This window comes from Pyrgilauda ruficollis, unplaced genomic scaffold, assembly GCF_017590135.1.
Source record: "Pyrgilauda ruficollis isolate IOZ18807 unplaced genomic scaffold, ASM1759013v1 scaffold79, whole genome shotgun sequence".
Lineage (NCBI taxonomy): Eukaryota > Metazoa > Chordata > Aves > Passeriformes > Passeridae > Pyrgilauda > Pyrgilauda ruficollis.
Window position 1 is genome coordinate 4,495,912 of NW_024529821.1, and position 20,036 is coordinate 4,515,947.

Consider the following 20,036-nt stretch of genomic DNA (forward strand, 5'->3'; position numbering starts at 1 on the left):
GGAGGTTTTGTGGCTTCAGCTTCTCAGTCACTATTAACAACAGTGATAAAAAGGTTAAAAACTTTGTAAAATAATGTGCAGGATATTTGAAAAATTTTCCCCATTTTTGTGTCTCTTTAATTGAGCAGACAACTATTTGCAAAGTGCTTTTTTGGTTCTTTTTTTAATCCTAGCCAAGGTTTCCAGTGAAATCCAAGGAAGGGGCTCCTGCAGCCTTGCCTGGGGAGCAGTGACGTGGCCCTGCTCGGCCGTGTGTTCTCTCCCATGTCCTGGCTTTGGCTGCTCCCTTTCCTGGCAAGGGAAACCTTTGCAGCCTCCAGTTAAAAAAGGCTCTTTCAAAGACACTTTTGTGTTATTCCCAGCGAGGTTTGGAGTATTTGGGGAGGCTTGGTGTGTGTGAGTAGGTGAGGCTGTTATGTTCTGTGTCAGGGCAGATGGGGTTGTGCCTTCAGGACACAAATCCAGGGTCAGACTGCTTTTCCCCAGTCCTTGATCACAGGAACCCCCAGATCAGGTGTTGTTAATTCCTTCTTGCCTGTGTTCCAGAGCACTAATGTGACCTTGATCGACCTTCCAGGCCATGAGAGCCTGAGGCTGCAGTTCCTGGAGAGGTTCAAGGCTGCAGCCAGGTAACCTGGAGGGGATCAGCAGGGCAGGAGGGGGCAGGTGATCCTTTGGAAAGGGATAAACCAAATGATGGTGCTGGGAATGCTGTGAGCTGGGCTGGTGGTGCCCCCCGAGTCAGAGCTCTGCTGTGGAGTGCTGCTGGTTAATTTTTGCTTTGCCTTCATAGAATATCCTGATTGGGAAGGGGCCCACAAGGATCATCGAGTCCAGCTCCTGACCCTGCACAGGACAATCCCAAAAATCCCACCATGAATTCCCTCTTCCTGTGCTTGTGGTGCACCAGGAGGCAAAGCCTCTGCAGGAGGGAGGTCTGGGGGCTGTGGGATATCCTGGGGCACACAGGGGAAGAATTCCTGCTGGAGCTGGGGCTGGCCATGGGATGTATTTCATGGGATGTATTTCATCCGTGCTGCCAGCCTGCCTTGGGCTGGCTGGGACCAGATGTGAAAATCTCAGCCCAGGCTGGAATACTTGCAGGGGAAGGTGACTGCAGAGCTTCATCCCCAGCACCTGTCCTTCCCTCTTGTCCCAGGGCCATCGTGTTTGTGGTGGACAGCGTGGCCTTCCAGCGGGAGGTGAAGGACGTGGCAGAGTTCCTGTACCAGGTGCTGGTGGACAGCACCGTGCTCCGGAACGCGCCCGCGCTGCTCATCGCCTGCAACAAGCAAGGTACCTGGGCTGGGCCTGGCCACTGCTGCAGGGCTCTGCCACACCTCCTGAGCCTGGGATTGCAGCTGGGAAGGCTGGGATTTAGGTTTAAACTCTGACTGCTCAGCTGGAGTGTTTGGAGGACTGCCTGGAAGAGCTGCAGCTCTTTGGGTGGGTGTAGGTGATGCAGGGGGATTTTGTGTGGCTTTTTGTTTCTGCTGGCTTTGTGCAGAGCTGTTCCTCGGTCTCCAGGCAGCAGGAAGTAGGATCAGTTGGAGCATAATGAACTATCCCTACACACTCAGCAGTTCAAAGTTATCCAGCTGCCACGGTTCCATGTTTTTTCTGGAGTAACCAGAATACCCAGCTACTGGAATAGACTCGATTTTCAAGTTCTACAGTGAAAGTGTGGGTCCCTGTGTAACAGTTGGGTTTTTTGGGGCACTATCAGATCTGGGTTTTGTAGTCATTTCCTGCCCTAGGTCAGGAATTGCCTGAGGCCTTCATGGCTCTTGTGTGTCACGGGTGGAAAGCACAGGACAGGAGGGAGTGCTGGTGCATCAAACCCATCCTCTGAAGTATCTCCTCAAACCCATCCTCTGAAGTATCTCCTCAAACCCATCCTCTGAAGTATCTCCTCAAACCCATCCTCTGAAGTATCTCCCTGCCCAGCAAGAAGTTAATTCCCTGTTGTACCAGACTGTTGGGTTGTTCCCATTCATGCCTGCAATCCCAGAGCTGCAGCATCCCTCATCCCACTGCAGGCACGGCTGTCCTTGTCCTGGTAGCTCCAGTGAGGGCACAGTATGAACTGGCCTTACTTTAGGGGGAGGATCCAGGTTGTGAATTTTGACAACCAAAGAGCTGATTTCTTTATTTTCTCTCCAGATGTCACAATGGCAAAATCAGCAAAACTCATCCAGCAGCAGCTGGAGAAAGAGCTGTAAGTATGGAATGGGATCTCAATCCCTCTGAGCTTTTCTTCTTGTCCTTTTTCTCTTACCTCAGTGCTCAGTGAGCTCCCTTGAGCCGTGTCTGAGTTCCCTGTGGAGCTGGGAACAGTCTGTTTGGTCTGGGGCTTGGCAGTGCTGGGTTTACAGTTGGACTCCATGGTCTTAGAGGGCTTTTCCAAGCTAAATGATTCCCTGGATCTATGAGCCCTTTGGCCAGCAGACGGCAGCAGGGGTGTTTGTGCTGTGCCTCCTCCAGGCTGAATACCCAACCTCCTGGTTTTTAGCAGAGGAGTTAGTTGCCACACATTCACGTTCTCCTGGAAAATAGGGGTTGCTTGTGCTGATGTTGAGCATTTGCCAACTACCTGTGTGTAGGTGTTGGATTTCTAGGTAGTTGTTGTGGCCTGTTAGGCACTGTTACTCCAGTGTTTACCATGGGCAAATTGGGATAAGGACATCATCATCATCATCTGACTTCTGCTGTCCTTTATTACAAAACTAAACCTGTTTGAACACCTCTCCTTGAGTGCTTTCCTACTCCCTTGAGCCTCTGCCCTTGTGCCTTCCAACAGTGGCCAAAGGCCTGGCTGAGCCTCACAGGGCAGAGCTGGGCCCTGTGTCCTTGGTGTAGCTGGCATGCTGCTGACCCCCCAGACATCCCAGAGCCTTGGTGCAGGTGATGCTCCCTTGTTCCCCAGTTCCTGACCCTTTCCCTTCTCTCCCTGCAGCAATACCCTGCGGGTGACACGCTCTGCAGCCCCCACCAGCCTGGATGGCTCAGCCACAGGGGGCCCTGCCCAGCTGGGGAAGAAGGGCAAGGACTTCGACTTCTCCCAGCTGCCCATGAAGGTGGAGTTTGTGGAGTGCAGTGCTCGGGGCAGCAAGGGAGAGGAGGGAGAGGCTGACTTGGAGGGCCTCGAGAAGTGGCTGGTGAAGGTGGCCTGAAGAGAGATGGACAGGGCTGGGGGGCTGAAGGGAAAAAGATGGTCTGGAGCACTCAAATATCATCTTGGTGTGAAAAGAAGGAACTTCAGCTGGAAGTCAGCACTGTGGTGTCTTCTTCTGCTGCTCATGGGCTTGGGAGAGACATGACAATTGCTGGTGTGATTCCCTCTGGCTGTCCCTTCATGCTGCAACGTTTTTATCCTCTCCCCTTTTCCCTTGCCCTCCTCTGGGCTGCTGAACCTCTGGGCTTTTCTTTTCCTCAATCTTTAGGCTTTTCATCCGGTAGTTGCCAAGCAAATTAGGAAGGAGTGCACTGGCAGGTGAGTTTTAGAGACTGGAGTGAGCCTGTCCTTTCCTGCCGTGGTTTACACCCCTGTTGCCTCTCAGAGCCACTGACCACCTCATGGTTGGGGCTGCTGGGGAGCATGCACAGGCTCCCTAAGTTGGGCAGGCATTGAGAGAGCATAAAAAGCTGGTTTCCTCATTGTGTCTGCCTTCCCATTGTTCCAAACTGGTGCAGCCCCATTTCTGTGGGGCAGGAGGAGTGTGAAATGCCCAAACCAGACTGCCTGCCCTGCTTTACTCCCTGGGCTCAGCTCTGTGCCCATGTCTGGTGATTCCCTCTCTTGATCAGCTCCTGGGAGTTTTTCTTCAGCTGAGGGCTGTGTCCTGGAAGCTTCACTCTGCTTCTCCTTCCAAGCTCTCCTCCCACAGCCAGCAACAAACACTCTAAGAGTGGCAGAGCTACAGGGGATCATGGCATGAAGCTGTGAGATGGGCACACTTCCAGATCTGTACCTGCAGCTGGGACCTGCCAGGCATTTGCTGTGCAGTCTCCTGCTGCACTGGCTGCAGGAAGGACTTGCTTTGTGTGTAATTAATTAGTCAGCACTTAGGGCTGAGTGAGAGGGAAAGTCAAGGAGCTGCCAGCACGTGAGTGCTTCCTCCTTGTGGCTTCCTCCTTGTGGCAGGGGTGCTCAAGGAACAGGGGAAAGAGAGGGGAGACTTTCCCACTTTTGTGTCTCACTGCGCATTGGAGGGTTCCAGTGCAGTGACATTTTCCCTTTGTAGCTTCCCCTGCTGTTTTAGGGCTGGGGGGTGGCTGGCTCCTGGCAGACCCTTTTTGTAGTTTGCAGCCCACTGTCCCCTGTGGTTTGAGTCCTCCTTCATCACTCAACTCATCTGTTGTGTACTTTTCCTTCTCTGGGGCTTTTCCTGCCTCCCTGCAGTATTGCCAAGTGTTGGGAAGAGCAGGAACAGCCTTCAGCAAAGCCCTGTGCCTGTAATGAAGCTGGTCCTTGCATTTCCAGCCTCAGGAACCATCCGTGCAGGAGGTGGGGAGGGTTTTATTTACCAAACATGTTACATTCTTCTGTTTCCTGCAGGCAGAGTCCTGTTGGAGCATGTTTGTCATGCTTTGAACTCCTTTAGCTGGAGGTCTTGGGCTGCCTGCTTCAAATCCATAATGCTGAAATGATTTTGGGTAAAAAATTGCTGTTTCTTTGTGTGATTGTTCTTGCAAGGATGCAGAAGCCAAGCACCAGCCTCAGCTTAAGTGGGGGGAGGTACCATGAGGCCATGGTGGGTTTTAAGTTATTTTTAAAAGTATTCCTTAAGTAAATTCTTTTATGCTTAAATGTTTGTTCTCAAGTCTTGCTTCAGTCTGTGTGTTTGGCTTGGCTCTTCCCAGGGTGTCAGATCCACATGGATGGGGCTCTGCTCCTGCTCAGCACAGTGCTGGGTATCAGCCTTCCTGCTCTGTGGCCAGGTCTGTGTTGTCAAAAAACTTTGTTTTCTGCACACAGAGGGCTTTGGGGTTGAGGTTTTTTTTTTGGTTTTGTATTTCTTGGTCCGACTAATTGAGAAATTGATAATCACCTAGCAAAAAATGCCCACAAATCATAATTGAAAGGCACCTTGGTGATGTGCACAGGGAAGCTCCAGCCTGCTGTGGTGGCAGAGCACACTGCTCTGCCCTGGAGGTGGCTGTGGCACCCTGTGGCTGTGCTGGATGGAGATGAGATGCCTCAGCTTTCCTGGGCTGGGGAATGGCTGCATGGCCATGGCCGAGCTGGGGCTGTGCCCAGAGCCACTCGTGCTGAAGCACAGAGCAGAACTCCAGGAGTTTTTTGGGCCTCACTGTGATTTTTTAAATATTTAAATACTCAGGGCTGGTTTTCCCCAGTGGCTGAGGGAAGAGAGCAGAACTGGAAACTCTGAGTGTTGTTTTCTTGTTTTTCTTGATTCCCCAGTCAGCTCTGTGCTTTGTTCTTTGCTCTCCTGACCTTGTTCCCAGCCCGTGGCTCTGCTGGCTGGGAGTGCTGCTCCTGAGGCTGCAGCTCGGTAGGGCTGTGTTGGGATGGCTTTGGCAGGACAGTGGGATGTGATAAACTCAGCCCCTTCTTGCTGCAGCTGCCTGACCCTGAGTCAGGAACCCTCTGTGTTCACACATCCCCAGGGACTGAGGCTTCACTGTACTAAAGCTCTTTTGGTCAATGTTTTTTGCTATGGATTGTACTCCAAATTGTTCCCCTGGAAAAGGCAGATGTTTTTGGAGGAGAATGACGAGCACAGTGATAACTGGGATAGCAGAAAACCTGAAAGAGGAGGAGAGATTGCTGAAAGGCAAAGAAAAGCAAAATTAACAATGCCTGGACATCAGGATCCAGGGGGTGGTTCCCAGGGCTCCTCAATGCAGGTGTTCCAGCTGTTACCTTCCCTCTGCTCAGAGCCACCACCCTGACACCTTTGTGGTCAGGAGCTTCTGCTTCTGGAGCTTCTGGCCCCATTTGGGCCACCTCGTGCCCTTTGTGACCATCCCCTCCTGGGGTTTATCCTGCTGGGTGTTACTCCTGGTGTGAAAGAAGTGGAGAAAGTTATGGAGGGTCAGGTGGGTGTTCAGGGGAAATGTGCCAGGTAGAGGTGGAACAGGAATAGGGTTAACATGGAGAGAGCTCTTTTTTGTGAAGACTTTGGTGATCCAGAGCAAACCCAGGACAGGTCTGCTCCTGTCCTCCTTTCCCTTGGCTCTCTCCATGAACATGGATGCAGCAGGGCCACGACCACAGGGAAAAGCTATGGGGTAAGGACAGCAGGGCCTGAATACATTCTACCCATAAAATCCTTGAAACAAAGCCCCAAACCCACTGCACCTTGCCCAGAGCCCACTGCATTGAAAAAATGACAGGATTTTTAAGTAACTCAGTAGCTGGACTTGTTAGGCTATGGGTCGAACTTGATATGAACCCTAAGGCTGTGCTGTGTCAGGCAGAGATGGATCAGAAGGAAACCAGGAGCTGACAATCTGATCAATAATAATTGTAAAGATCATTAATAATAGCTAGACTAGGCAAAGCTGCAGTTAAAATATTACTTTAAAATGCTGGAGCAGATTGTGGTTTGTGTACTGGAACACAGAATGGGCTTCCATCAGTGTGGACTAACAGAACCCACCCACCAAACCCTCACCCAAACCCACCTGAGGGGTGTGAAACAACCAAAACAGCAACTCGGTGAAGGGTGAGAAGGACCCCAGGCTCTTGCTCTGCACTGTGGTGTGAGGGAGAGGGTATGAAGCTTTTTAATTGCCAGGCATTTCTTTGTTCATGATCCCTCCTCTGAGGCACCAGAGGGGCAGCTGAATACCAGAACTGATCTGTGCCAACAAACCCATGGGGGATGAGAACCTCAGGTAAAACCTGCTGTGCCTGCAGCCCCTGCCTGTATCCCTGTGCCCATCAGGGAGATGCAGGCAGGGCTGGGCAGGTTCCGTGGGACTGCAGGCAGGGCTGGGCAGGTTCCGTGGGACTGCAGGCAGGGCTCCTCAGCCATCCCTGAGCTCCGTGTAGCCCCTACCAGCCCTCCCCCATCACCGGTGGAGCTTCAGAAGAATGTCCCCCTCTGCCACCATTTTTTCCCCTTTCCCAGCTGGAATGTGCTCAGCACGGGCCAGGCTGTGAGCTGCAGCCTGCCCAGGGCTTGCCTTGCTGGTGGGGGCAGACCAAGAACGCACCGCGGTTGGAAAAGTGACCTTTATTTAAAAAATAAAAAGAGCAACAAACCCCAGATGTTCTGCAATAAACCCCTTGTGCTGTCTTGTCCCAACACGTGTGTGGTGTCCCTGCTGACCTCCGTGGGGGCTGCGGCCGGGGGGACACCTGGCAGCCACCTCCCCTGCTCCTGTCCCAGCCGGGAAGGCACCTCCCGGCCGGGAATGTCACTCCGGAGCGGGACCATCGCCCACAGCAGGCACTTCTCCGGGTCCCTGTGTTCCAGCCCCCTCTGCCTCCTGCTCAGCTGGCCGGGGCTGCCCCTCCCCAGGGAGACGGGCGAGCGCGGCTGGAGAGCCCGGGCGATGCCATTCCCAGGACGGGGCTGGCCCGGAGCATCCCTCGCCGGGAGCACCTGGGCTGCGGGAGGGGAGCTCGGAGCTGCGGAGTCGCTCCCGTGGGAAGTAAAACAAACCCAAACAAGACAAAGTAGTGGCAGTGGGTGATGGGGGTGCGAGTCAGTCCTCGGGGGCTACACCAGCCCCGCCGCCTTCTCCTGCACGTTGTACTCCTTGCTCCTCTTCACCTTCCAGCCGATGAGGGCGAGCAGCACGGTGCCCACCACCTTGTAGCCCACCTGCAGCCCCAGGTATCTGCCGGGAGAAGAGCGGGGACATGCCACATCTGCAGCTGGCACTTCCAGCTGGGCTGGGGCCCCTGCCCTGCCCGGGGCCGGGGCACAGGGTACCTGTTCCGGAGGAAATCGTTGTTGTAGTAGGCGCAGAAGCGGCCCGGGGTGCACTGCTGCTGCTGCCAGTAGATGCAGGAGGAGTCGATGAGGGCTCCGAACATGGCTGGGGCCGGCAGCCAGGCTGGTGGGAGAGAGATGGAGTCAGGTGCTGATCCCGAGGAGGTTCGGTGCCTCCCGCAGCTCCAGCAGCTCCCCAGCCTCATTCACAGACGAACACTCACCCAGCAGTCTCATCAGTAAGAACTGGACTCCAATGGCGAATGACTTCTCATCCTGGTTCACCACCCTGCAGGGGAGAAGCCACAGGAGGTCAGAGCTGCTGGCCCTGGATTTGGCCAAGATTTGGGCTGGTTGCACGTTTATGGCATCCCGTTGATCCCAACATGGGGAGCCATCCTATCGGCTCCCCCGGGACTGAGGACCCTGCACACCACTCACCGTAACACCATCATGTAGAGGGGGTTGTGGGACAGGCAGGCCACCAGGGCAGCAAAGGAGATGAGGAATATGGCAGGAAGGAGCATATGGGAGCAGCTGACTGGACAAGAGCCCGTGTAGGTGGAGAACAGCTCATTCCCATTCAGGGAACAGTTGTGGTAGATCTGTTGGAAACGTTTGGAACAAAACAGACGTCAGACTCCCAGCGCCTGGAGCAGCTTTCTCAGGACGAATCATCCCACATCCCTGTGCAGGACACCCATAAGAGCACCAGCTCCAGTTTTAAGGCACAGCCATGGCATTCTGTAATGGGATTTACCACCATCCCTGTTCCTCCAAGCAGATTCCCAGGGCCTTACAGCAATTCTCCAGGGCACCCTCCCAGGGCTCAGCACACCATGTGGAAAAGATTCCACCCCCTTATTGCATTTGTTGGGCTCCTGCAGCATCACTCCACTATTCCCAACAAGGCTGCTTTGCTAACCACTTGCTTTACTCACCGTTTGTCTGGGGTTGGAGGGGTTGGTGGTGCTGTTGGTGCAGCCAGCGAAGCAGGGTGAGATGTATTCCGTGGTGTTTTTCCGGCACACGGGGTGGAAGATCTGCTTAGAGCATTGGCACCCAACCCGTGCCTTAACCTGCTGCTGGGAATTGGGTGTGCTGCCAGAAAGGAGGGGGGAGAAATTAGCAAAAAATTAAGAAATAGGACAGGAGGAATTAAAAAAAAAAAATCCCTTTTACTAGTTGAGCAGTTTTCCTGTTCCTGTTTGGGCTGGGACACTGCCAGCAGCAGCCTGGCCTTCTGCCAGTCCCTGATCCCTGCAGGTACCTCTGGAAGCGTGCAGTGAATGTCACAGGAATTATGTTATGTCTACAAACAAGTACTGACACACTTCTTTTATCTTTTTTTCTTTTTTTTTGTTTTCCTCAGCTGAAAATTAATCGGCCAAAAGCCTGTAGAAATGGACCTGGGCTTCATCCAGAGCTGCACAAACAGATGTGTGAACAGCCACAGCTGGAAACACCACATGGACACAAACTGAAAGTGGGCATGTTCCCAAACAAGCCTGATGGCTGTGGAAGTGAAGAGGACAAACCCAAATCTGCCCTGTCTTCCCTCATTCCCCCATCTGCTGGAGTCATACAGCCTGAATCCGGCAGGAATGTGGCACTGGGGAGCTGCCCATGGGTAGGGTGGGATGAGGCTGCTCCACCCCATGTGGGAAGATGGCATCAGAAGTCTCTTCCTTGCTGGCAGTGCTCTGGGAAATGAGCTCAATGCACTTGACATCAAGCCTTGGTCGTACACAAATGTAATTTTTATCTTAGGAAGTCATGGTAAGAGCTAAAAATATGCACTGAGGTGAGGAGAAAGATGATGTCCAGCTGGAACACTGGGAGCGTGTGTAGTGATGTGGACACAATGTTACTAATTTTCCCCTAAAAATCCAGAGTGAAAAATTACACCCTGCTTGTTTGGCCCAGAAAATCATGGATAAACGCCCTCCCAAGCTCTCTGGGCCGTGGAGCACCCGGATCTCCTCCATGCAGTGCAGATCAAGGAGCAGCATGGTGATATCTTCTGCCTCTCCACCTGCGTGTGTCCCTCCCCACGGATAAGAGCTGGAGAAACGAGGAGCTGGGAGCAGCACCTGCATTACCTGGGGTGGTAGATGCCCTCAATGTGCCCTGTGGAGCAGCCCATGAAGAAGATGGGCAGGCAGATGAGGATGGAGAAGACGAGCACCACCACGGCAAAGCGCGGGATGGCGCGCAGGGAGAAGGAGAAGCGCTTCATGATGATCCCTCCCAGCAGCATCCCGAGTGCTGCTGCCGGCAGGTTCACAGCTCCTGCAGGGGAACGGAGCCTTCAGGGGGGTCCTGCCTGCCCAGAACCCCTCCATGGGCAGGGGGCAGCTCTCTGGACCCCACAGGAGTTGGGAGAACCCGCAGATCCAGCTGTTGTCCAAGACAGCCCAAACCCAAGGCAGCTGTGGAACTACAGGTCAGGAAAGTCACCCACTATCCCAAGGTGAGCCCCAGGTCTCATCCAAAAATGAGCTTTCACAGGCTTCATCTCCAGGATTTTAAGAGCCTGGAGAATATGGGCAGTTGGCTCCCTGCTGATGGATATTTTTTGCTTCCCTCTGTGCTCACCTATAAGGAAGTTGGCCTGGGAGGGGGAGGCACCGTACTGCTTCTCCAGGAATTTGTTGAGGAAGGTGGCCAGACCCGCAATGACGGAGGAGAAGCTGCACTGAGCCAGCACCAGGAGGATGAACAGGGGGTTGAGCAGCAGCCTGAGGAAGATCTTTGGGAATCCTACAGGGAAACAGTAGGAAAAATGTCTTTTGGCCATGTGATCCCTACGCCAGCAATTTGTACTAGCAATAAACGCCCACCCTTAGCCTGTTCCCAGTAAGGATGTCTGTGGGATGATGATGATGATCTACTGGAGATGTCTGTGGATATGGGAAAGCAGGAGGGGAGACACCCTAATGTGTCCCAGCAGCTGGCAGCACCATGGATGTGTTTTCCTGGTGGGACATTGTGTCCTCTGGCCCCATCAACAGAGGCAGATGGACCCTGGGAGCAACTCTGTTTATTTGGTCTCTTATGAGTTTTCTAATTAGCAGAGAGTGGTGGAGAGCCAGCATCCATTAAAGGCCAAAGAGAGGAGAAGAGGGAACTGACAGCTCCAGGATGTGACTGCAGTGGAGGAAGAGGCAAGGAGGGAGGGGCTTTATCTGGGAAGAAATCCTCTGGAGCTAAAGAGTCATTAATCTGGTCCCTCAGCAGTGACATCCCTCTCAAGCCTCTTTGGCTCCACATAAACAGGGTCAGCTGCAGTGGAGTGACCTCGTGGAGGAGCTGGTGGCGCCGGCAGCGCCATGCCCACTCCTGGAGCTGGGGTTAAACCTCCCAGAGACCCTTTTCTGGCACACTGTACCACTTTAAGGTCCTCAACACAAAATTCGGAAACAATTCAGGCCCCAAAGAAGAGGGGCCTCAAGAGGGAGGCTGTGCCCACCTTCCCTTGGTCCTTAGGCCCTCGTGGTGCCAGAGCTGCTCCACACGCGGTGCTGGGCTCCCCAGGACTCCCAAGAAGCCCCCCTGGTGTGAACCTGCTGCTGTGGTGGTCCCCACCCGCCACCCCCCATGGCACAGCACGGCCCAGCATCCCCGTCCACCCTCTCCTGCACCCCCAGCAGTTTACTTTTGATGAACTCCAGCAGGGAGGTGTCTTGAGCAGCTCCTGTCTCCATCTTCCTGAGCATCCCGGCCTCGGTGTTCCGCTCCTGGCAGGGAGAGAGGAGCAGCCTGCGGTGAGAGGGGCTGGCACTGTCCTGGCACAGGGAGGCTCAGCAGGGCCAGGGTCTGTCCCAGGGGCCTTTGACCCCCAGCCAAGCCTGACGATCACAGCAAAGCCCCGTCCCACGTGTCCTGAGCACTTCTCCAGGCTGGGAGAGCTGGGTGTGTTCACCTGGAGAGGAGAAGGCTCTGGGGAGAGCCCCTTCCAGGGCCTAAAGGGGCTCCAAGAGAACTGGAGAGGGATTTGGGACAAGGGCCTGGAGTGCCAGGACAAGGGGGAATGGCTTCCCACTGCCATTAGGGTTAGATGGGATATTGGTGAGAAATTCTTGTAGTGCTGAGGCCCTGGCACAGTTGCCCAGAGCAGCTGTGGCTGCCCCTGGATCCCTGGAAGTGTCCAAGGCCAGGCTGGACAGGGCTTGGAGCAGCCTGGGCTAGTGGAAGGTGTCCCTGCCTGTGGCAGGGGATGAAACAGGATGAGCTTTAAGGTCCTTCCAACCCAAACCACTCCAGGATTCTGTGATTAAAGGAGTGAATTATCTCAAATATCATTGCAGCCCCTGAGCAGAGCAGCAAGACAACAGCTTGTTGTTGGCAGGTTGTAAGAACTTTGAAATCTTTCTTCCCTTGAACCCTGACAAAATACCTCCCTTTTAACTCTGCAAAAAGTCTGAAAATGAAAGTTAGAGATAATTCAGCTCAGGTCTGGTGAGTCCTTTAGCCATAACTGTGAAATATTTTGGGTTTAATTTTACCTTTAAAGAATCAATGAATAAACAATTTCAAAACAGGACTAAAGTATTTTTGTAACAAAACCAGTGGGGTTTGGCTTTGAAAACACCAAAATGATACATGTTAATTATTTTCCACCTTTTAAAATTTGTTTTAATGGGACAGAGTTGCTGGACTGCCTTCCTCCCTCCCACCCCTCTCCTCTGAGGACAGGTATTCCTTCCTTGAACACATCCCTGGCTCCAGGCCGTTCCAGCCTCTGGAGATGAGGTCTCACCTCTCCTTTCAGCATGTACCGAGGGAAGAAGAAGTAAGGGATGGAGGTGAGCACCAGGCAGCCCGAGGAGATGAGCAGCCCCAGCCACCAGGCTCCGATCCACCGCTGGTCGCTCGGCGTCAGCTCCACTGCCATTGCAACACACAAGGACACACTGTAAGAGCTCCAAGGGACAGATCTCCATGAAAATGTGGACTGGTGGAGGATGAAGAGTCCCTGTGGGCACAACCCAAGGGTCTCTCCTCTGGCATGTAACAGCAAATGGATGGAGGTGGGACTCCCACCGGTGTTGGCAAGACCGGCCCTGGTTGTGTTTGACCTGTGTCTTCCCTGGCTAGGAAAACAACCACTGCCACTCATCCCAACTGTACTGAGCCTCCCAGGTGACTGCAGGATGGATTTGGTCAGCATGGAAGCACGCTGGTGGCACAGGTTCACTCTAAGTCCCGAGCCAGCCAGCAAGGCACAGATTATGGGGGCCTGACTCCATCCTCTGCCTGGAGAACACAGTGGGTGGGACCATGCTGCTGACAGAGATGCTGAGCCAAAACAGGGACTGGGAAAGGCTGTGCTGCTTTCCTGGAAAAAGTTTCTCTCCATTGTTCCAGGCTCGGTCACTTTCTGCTCGCAGGGACCGAGGGAAGGCCCTGTGCTGGCAGAAGCTCCCGGTTTCCGAGTGGACCAAACTCCGGGCGCCTTCTCCGGAAAAAGGAGGAGAAGGTGAGAGCCACTGTGTCTCCAGGACACACATCCTTTGGCTGGGCCAAGTGATGCTCACGGGAGGTCTGACAGATTGCCTGGCTTGGCCTGGGGACACGGCTACCCACAGCCGGGATGTGGCGGCTGGGAAGGAACCACGGCCAGCTCTGGTGGGAGCTCCGTGCCAGGGGTGACAGGAGAGGAGCCCACACCCCACTGAAACAATCAGCCCACTTCCCCAAACAGGACCACTCCACTCTGGAGCTTGGATGTCATCATGGAGCGACCAGGCAGAGGCTGCTAAATCCGTCTGCCACCACGGGGAGTGGGCCAAGGCTTTTTGGCATTTCCTGCCCACGTTCATTTATTATTCTTATCAGGCACCGGACAAAAATGTCAGGCAGGCTCTGATCTCTCTAAGGAAACACAGGAAAAGCCACGTTAATGATGGAGCTGGGGAGAATTCTTTAGTGATTAAGTTACCAGAAATAATAAGCACATGTCATGGATAAAGCAAATTATCCCTGTGGTGGCGTCAGCTCAGCCCCTCTCTCTCAGGTGCTGGTTCTGGGGAGGAGGATGAGTACACTCAAGTTCTCTTTTTATCCACAGGGCAGTGATTTCTCTCTGGTTGTCTTCTCCTTCCCTGGATTCCTCATATTTCCCTGTTCCTCTCCACCACCACGCAGGGGTTGTGGGACACCTCCTCAGTGTTGTGGCAGTGGGTAGACCCCAGCCATGCCCTCCAGTGCAGCACCATGAGTTGGGCATTGGAATGTCCCTGCCCCGGGGCTCTGCTTCAGTGGTGGTGTCAGGACCACCTGTATCTGTCCTTATGGGGTGACAGAGTGGAGTATGCTGGGGGTGCTTTTCCAGGTCAGATCTTTCCAGGGCAGTGGGTTTTATGGGTCACAGGACTGGTGGCTTCTGTCACCTTTCATCTCAGAGTGACCTTCTGACCCACAGAGGGTCTTTAGGACGTCTGCTGTCTGAGCAATACTCACCAGTGTCAACCCTCCCAATATCCACGAAGAGCCGCAGCACCACGGATCCCAGCAAGTATCCAAAGGCAGGGCCAAACACAGCAATGGCAAACAGGATGGCTGGGAAAAGGGAGCAGAGAGAGCCCCTGTGAGCAGGGAAATGCAGTTTCCATGCAGATATGGCTTCTGTCTTCCCAGGAAATGCAGGAATGGTGGCACAACACACAGAGGGGAGAAAGCACCCTTCATCACCCTTCAGATGGTGAGAAGGTCCCCACTGCCCCAACACTGGAGGTGGTGTTTATCTGACAGGAACAGAGGGGGAAGGCAGCTGCCTGTGCACAAAGTCCCCCTGCTCTGCTGCCATCAAGGCTTTGCTGACAAAATACAAGTTGTCAGCTACATCAGTAATCTCCATGATATTCAGGAACCCCAGGGAGCAGCAGGGCACTGACATCCAGGGCTCACACAGGTGATTGAGACCTTCATGTCCTCTAGGATGCCGAGGAAACAAACACATCCTAATCCTCAGATCCAAGGAAAAATATTTGAACCAAAATATTTGGTTCAAACATCAGGTGAGGTGGACGATTCTGAGGACAAAAAGGCCACCAGACCACCCCGGGTGTAACTGAACCCTCCCATTCCAAAATAGATAACCCATAAGGTCGGGACATTTTCTTTTCATTTGTTTGCAATGACAGGATCCAAGTTCCCTCCTTGAGAGAAACTCTTTACACAGCTTTCTCAAGACGTTTAAAAGCAGGCAGTGAGCTTGAGCTGCATCAGACATGAAATGAAACGGGACTTGAGGAGAAGGAATTTCTGCTATATTGAGGCAACCCTGGAACCATCCACCCTGACAGACATTCCCACAGCCCTGAAGGGAGCACCTATATTAAAAACAACACACCAATCCCACTTTCCTTCCTCTTCAGAACCTTTCAGGTTCCTTCAGCCCTCTTTCCTTCAATTTCCTTGCAGATTTGAGAATTCTAAGGGATCAGTGGGACAATTCATTGGAAAGAAGAGGGAAGTAGAGGGAAGACAAGGATGTAGGAGCTTAGAGCAACTTGGGCTAGTGAAAGGTGTCCCTGCCCATGGCAGGGGGTGGAATTGGATGAGCTTTCAGATCCCTTCCAACCCAAACCAACCTGGGATTCTGTGAAACAAAACAGTGTGCAGCAATGGTCCCACGTACCAACATACAGTGGGGAATTGTTGGAGTCTGCAAAGTCGTCCACGTAGGATATCCCAAAGGGCTGGATGGGCACGGTGCCGATGCCAGCCAGCAGCTGGGCAATGACCATCATGGCCCACACACTGCTGGCCTCCTTCTCGGGGTCCCGGGTGGTGTTTGAGCACACAAATCTACTCTCTGCATAGCACAGCTCAACCTGCCCCTGGCTTTTGTTACCTGGAAGGGGAAAAAAATGAGCATTTCAACACTGGGTACATCCCCTGCCTCCTCCCACACTAAATCCTCAAATAGCAGGAATCTCCCAAACTCACTGAGTAAGCACAAACTGCTGGATTTTGGGTGGATTGCTCATTTTCTTCAGCAGTTCTCATCGCCTTGCCCTTCCTTTGGAGTATTATACTGAGGTCAGCAAACAACCAGGCTGTGATTTTAATCACACTTTCAAAGAGTTCATGCCATGGAGTGAGGGTGCTCTGGGTTTAATGAGGGCAAACTTAACCCATGGCTGGTTTTTCTGTCTGTGGTCTCTGCTCCCTTGTGGAGGGAGAGGCAGGAACAGGGTGCGATGCCCTCTGGGGTCAGCTGGCTGCCCTAAGCAGGACACCCTGCCCTGAATCCCTGCTGCACCATGGCTCAGGAGTAGCCCAGCTCCTTCCAAAACATGGCCCTTGCCTCTTGATACAGCCCAGACACCGGGGGTCTTCACCCTGCTCCAGACTGCCATGGAAACTCCAACCAGGACTGAAGTACCTTCAGGGGCTGTTCACAGACTGAGTGTGTTCTTTTCCATCAGGCATTCCTCATAATGTCAATATCTCTGCCCTGTCCATCTGTTTTTACAGTCCATCTCTAATCCTGTTTAGTTTAGCAAAGGTGCTCTGCAAGAATTGTGTTCTGTGCAGAACTTTTGGGTCATTTCCATTCTGCATGGAAAATAGAGCTGTCATTGTTCACATGAGCTTGTTCCCAAAGCCTTCCCAGTTAAAGCAGCAGCCTACCTTGGACTGGATCAGATCAGGATCCTGGCCAGAGCAGGCCCTGGGGACAGGGGGGCTTTGCTATATCACAGAATTCCAGAATGGTTTGGGTTGGAAGGGACCTTAAAGCCCATCTCATTCCACCCCCTGCCACGGGCAGGGACACCTTCCACTAGCCCAGGTTGCTCCAAACCCTCTCCAACCTGGCCTTGGACACTTCCAGGGATCCAGGGGCAGCCACAGCTTCTCTGGGCACCCTGTGCCAGGGCCTCAGCATCCTCACAGGGAGGAATAGCTTTCTGACATTTGATCTAAACCTACTCTCTCTCAGAGAAACTGTGGCTGCCTCATCCCTGGAAGTGTTCAAAGATGGACTTGGAGCAGCCTGGGCCAGTGGAAGGTCTCCCTGCCCGCGGCAGGGGGTGGAATGAGATGGGCTTTAAGGTCCCTTCCAACCCAAACCATTCCATGATTCTGTAACAACAGCTGGAATAACATGTGCAGGAGAAGCAGAAGAAACCCCACACATAATTTTTGCATTCAGAAAGGATTCCAAAGCTATAGCAATGTCAGGTTTAACCAGCAACTGCCCACCTTAAGGCTCTGCCTTCAACCACTGTTTGAATCACCCGTGCCCTGGAAACACCCCCTTTTTTTGGGGGCGGTCACATGCCCCCATCTGGAGCAGCTGGATCTGGGTTTGTGGGGCACAGCTGGGGGGCACTCACCCGTGCTGAGGGCAGTGTACTCGTAGGGGCCAGAGAGGAAGTGGGGCAGGGTGACCAGGAAGGCCCCCAGGGCCAGCAGCAGCCCCCCGACGCCGATGACGCGCGGGCGGTGCACGCGGCTGCCGAAGTAGCTGACGAAGATGATGAGCACCACGTTGCCGATCTGGAAAAGGCACAGAGAAGAGGGAGGAACGTGAGAAGACGTCACAGAGGACATCCAGGCCCTATGGCTGTGTCTGGGTGGGTTGATAGGGCTCTCATCAGGAGGAGTTTGGCGCTCACAGGAGCAGGAGCATCCCCTGGCTCTGCGTGCTCACAGCGCCTCAGTGCTCCCTTCTCTTCTCCAGCCACAGGGTCACTCCCTGGCCTCGGCCACCTCTGGGCATCCCTTGTTGGCATGAATGACATCACAGCCTCCCTGTGATTTGTCTGAGGCTCTTTAGCACCCAAACCTGCCCCTCACCCCATAGTCATCAGGGAATTGTTTAGGTTGGAAAAACCCTCCAAGACCATCAAGTCCAGCTGCTCCCCCAGCACTGCCAAGGCCACCACTGCCCCATGTCCCCAAGTGCCACATCCACACGTCTGTTAAACCCCTCCAAGAACGGGCACTACACTGCTGCCCTGGGCAGCTGTGTAAGGGCTGGACAGCCCTTTCAGTGAAGAAATTTTAGAGATTGACCAATGTGGCATAAACTGACAATTCCTCCAAAACCAGCAAGGAATGAAACATACTGCCTCCATTCCTGTGACTCAAACAGACATGAGCCTGCTACAAAGTCCAGCTCACTGCAAATGTTTATGACCCTGGGCATTTGCAGCTGCAGACAGCATCAACTAGAAAGCCATGAAACCACACAGCTCGCTCAGGCAAGTGGGTGAACACCACAAAATTCCCATTACATGGGCTTTAACAGCTCTAAACATCATTTTAACTTTGGCATGTTGAAGCTGTCCCTGCTCATTGCAGGGGGTTGAGCAAGATGGCCTTTAAAGGTCTCTTCCAACCCAAACCATTCTGTGATTCTATGTATGGCTAAGAAAACTTTGTATTTGTGTTTGTGTGGGCTCCATTGTTTGTCTCTTTGTGGGTTTTGTTCTTGGAATTGCTGTAGGCACCAACGCACTAAGATTGCTGTCCTGGACAGGCAGGGCACCTCACACAGTCACAGACAGCAGGAAGTCTCAGTGGGCCCTGAGACATCTTTTTAATACCAAATGTCCATGCTGGTTGAGGTAAGACTTGGGCATCCACTTCCCCGGGGATCCAGGAAGATTCCCAGGGTCCAGCTTCTTGGTGGAGCATCCCCTGTGCTCACCAGGGAGCTCACAAAAAAGTGTGTGCCCAATTGGTGTCAGCAAAAAAAGTCTCTGCCAGCAGGTCTTTTCCTGGCCTTTGTCAGGCCTTGAAGAGCTGCTAGGAAGGACAGAATTCCTAAAAATGTGAATGAGGAAACTTATTCCAAGGGATTTCTTGATAAGAAAGTGAGAAAATCCTCAGCCAGCTCAGTAATATGCCTTAAACTGCCAGAGGGCAGGGTAAGATGGGATACTGGGGAGTAATTCTTCCCTGTGAGTGTGCTGAGTACCTGGCACAGGGTTCCCAGAGCAGCTGTGGCTGCCCCAGGATCCCTGGAAGTGTCCAAGGCCAGGTTGGACAGGGCTTGGAGCAACCTGGACTAGTTTAAGGTGTCCCTACCCATGGCAGGGGGTGGAATGAGATGGGATGAACTTTAAGGACCCCTTCAACCCAAACCATTCTGTAATTCCATCCAGTGTAAGTCTGCTATTGTCCAAGAGCCATCACCACAGGACCTCCCCGTTCCCCCCCTGGAGGTGGCAGAGCAGAATGAGGTGTGACGAGGTGTGACAAGGTGTGACAAGGTGTGACAAGGTGTCCCAGAGCACAGCTGCTCCTCCCAGCACACGGAGGTTGAGGAAGCCCTGGGTGTGAACAGCCCTGAGACCCTGTTTTGGAAAGGTGCCCCCCAGGTCCTGCCCACCCTTTGGGTGCTCCTCTCCCGGTTACCTCGTGCAAGCTGGAGATGAAACCTGAGGAGAGGCTGGAGAGCCCAAAGCGCTTCTCGATGGTGGTGAGGCTGCTCTTGAAGTTGGCGCTGTAGAGGAGCTGGGAGAGCTGGAGGAGCCCATGGCACAGCACAAACACCTGTGGGCAAACAGAGAGTGCCACTCCAGTGAGGACCCAGCTGGAATCACAGACTCATTAAGGCTGGAAAAGACCCCCAAGGTCATCGGGTCCAACCTTTGACCAGGTACTGCCATGCCCACTAAACCATATGGAGAAGTGCCACATCTACTCACTGTTTGGACCCTTCCAGGGATGGTGACCCCACCACCTCCCTGGGCAGCCTGTTCCAATGATTAACCCCACTTTCAGCGAAGAATTTTCCCTGATATCCAATGTAAGCCTCTCCATGCACCCTTTGAGGCCATATGAGACCACAGTGCCCTGCTGCTGCGTAACTGCTGGTGACCACATCCTGCAGGGGTGTATTCCAGCTGGCTTTGGCCAAAGGCTGCACCTCTGGCATGGAGCATCCTGGGATTCACTCAGCTGGAAAGTCAATTAACTGAACCTGCTCCAAGGGGTGTTGCTAGAAAAAGTTGAAAAAGGGCGTTAAAAGCCCCAGAGGGAGAGGATGAAATATGCACAGCGTGGTCTCACTGCTGGAAGATTCCAAAATAGTATTCCAAACCCAGCATCTTCCCTTGAGCTGGGCAGTGAGCTGAGCCAGGAGCCAAGCTGAGCAGAGGC

The 20,036-nt window shown here is 53.3% G+C and overlaps 2 protein-coding genes across 2 annotated transcripts in view; one reads left to right on the forward strand and one right to left on the reverse strand.

Moving 5' to 3' along the window:
• LOC121363982 (ovotransferrin-like) overlaps positions 1-4,810 on the forward strand; it is a 21,917-nt gene extending 17,107 nt beyond the window's left edge. The window contains exons 22-25 of the mRNA XM_041486790.1: positions 547-629; positions 1,160-1,296; positions 2,164-2,218; positions 2,957-4,810. Of these exons, the coding sequence (XP_041342724.1) occupies positions 547-629; positions 1,160-1,296; positions 2,164-2,218; positions 2,957-3,173 (492 nt within the window). The 3' untranslated portion in view covers positions 3,174-4,810. The remainder of the gene's footprint in view (positions 1-546; positions 630-1,159; positions 1,297-2,163; positions 2,219-2,956) is intronic.
• The window catches only part of SLCO2A1 (solute carrier organic anion transporter family member 2A1), a 26,645-nt gene continuing 10,063 nt past the window's right edge, over positions 3,455-20,036 (reverse strand). The window contains exons 2-14 of the mRNA XM_041486802.1: positions 19,290-19,427; positions 17,261-17,423; positions 15,556-15,771; positions 14,376-14,474; positions 12,673-12,800; positions 11,569-11,650; positions 10,509-10,673; positions 10,013-10,202; positions 8,852-9,011; positions 8,352-8,515; positions 8,135-8,199; positions 7,911-8,034; positions 3,455-7,815 (exon numbers count right to left, since the gene is read on the reverse strand). Of these exons, the coding sequence (XP_041342736.1) occupies positions 7,695-7,815; positions 7,911-8,034; positions 8,135-8,199; positions 8,352-8,515; positions 8,852-9,011; positions 10,013-10,202; positions 10,509-10,673; positions 11,569-11,650; positions 12,673-12,800; positions 14,376-14,474; positions 15,556-15,771; positions 17,261-17,423; positions 19,290-19,427 (1,815 nt within the window). The 3' untranslated portion in view covers positions 3,455-7,694. The remainder of the gene's footprint in view (positions 7,816-7,910; positions 8,035-8,134; positions 8,200-8,351; positions 8,516-8,851; positions 9,012-10,012; positions 10,203-10,508; positions 10,674-11,568; positions 11,651-12,672; positions 12,801-14,375; positions 14,475-15,555; positions 15,772-17,260; positions 17,424-19,289; positions 19,428-20,036) is intronic.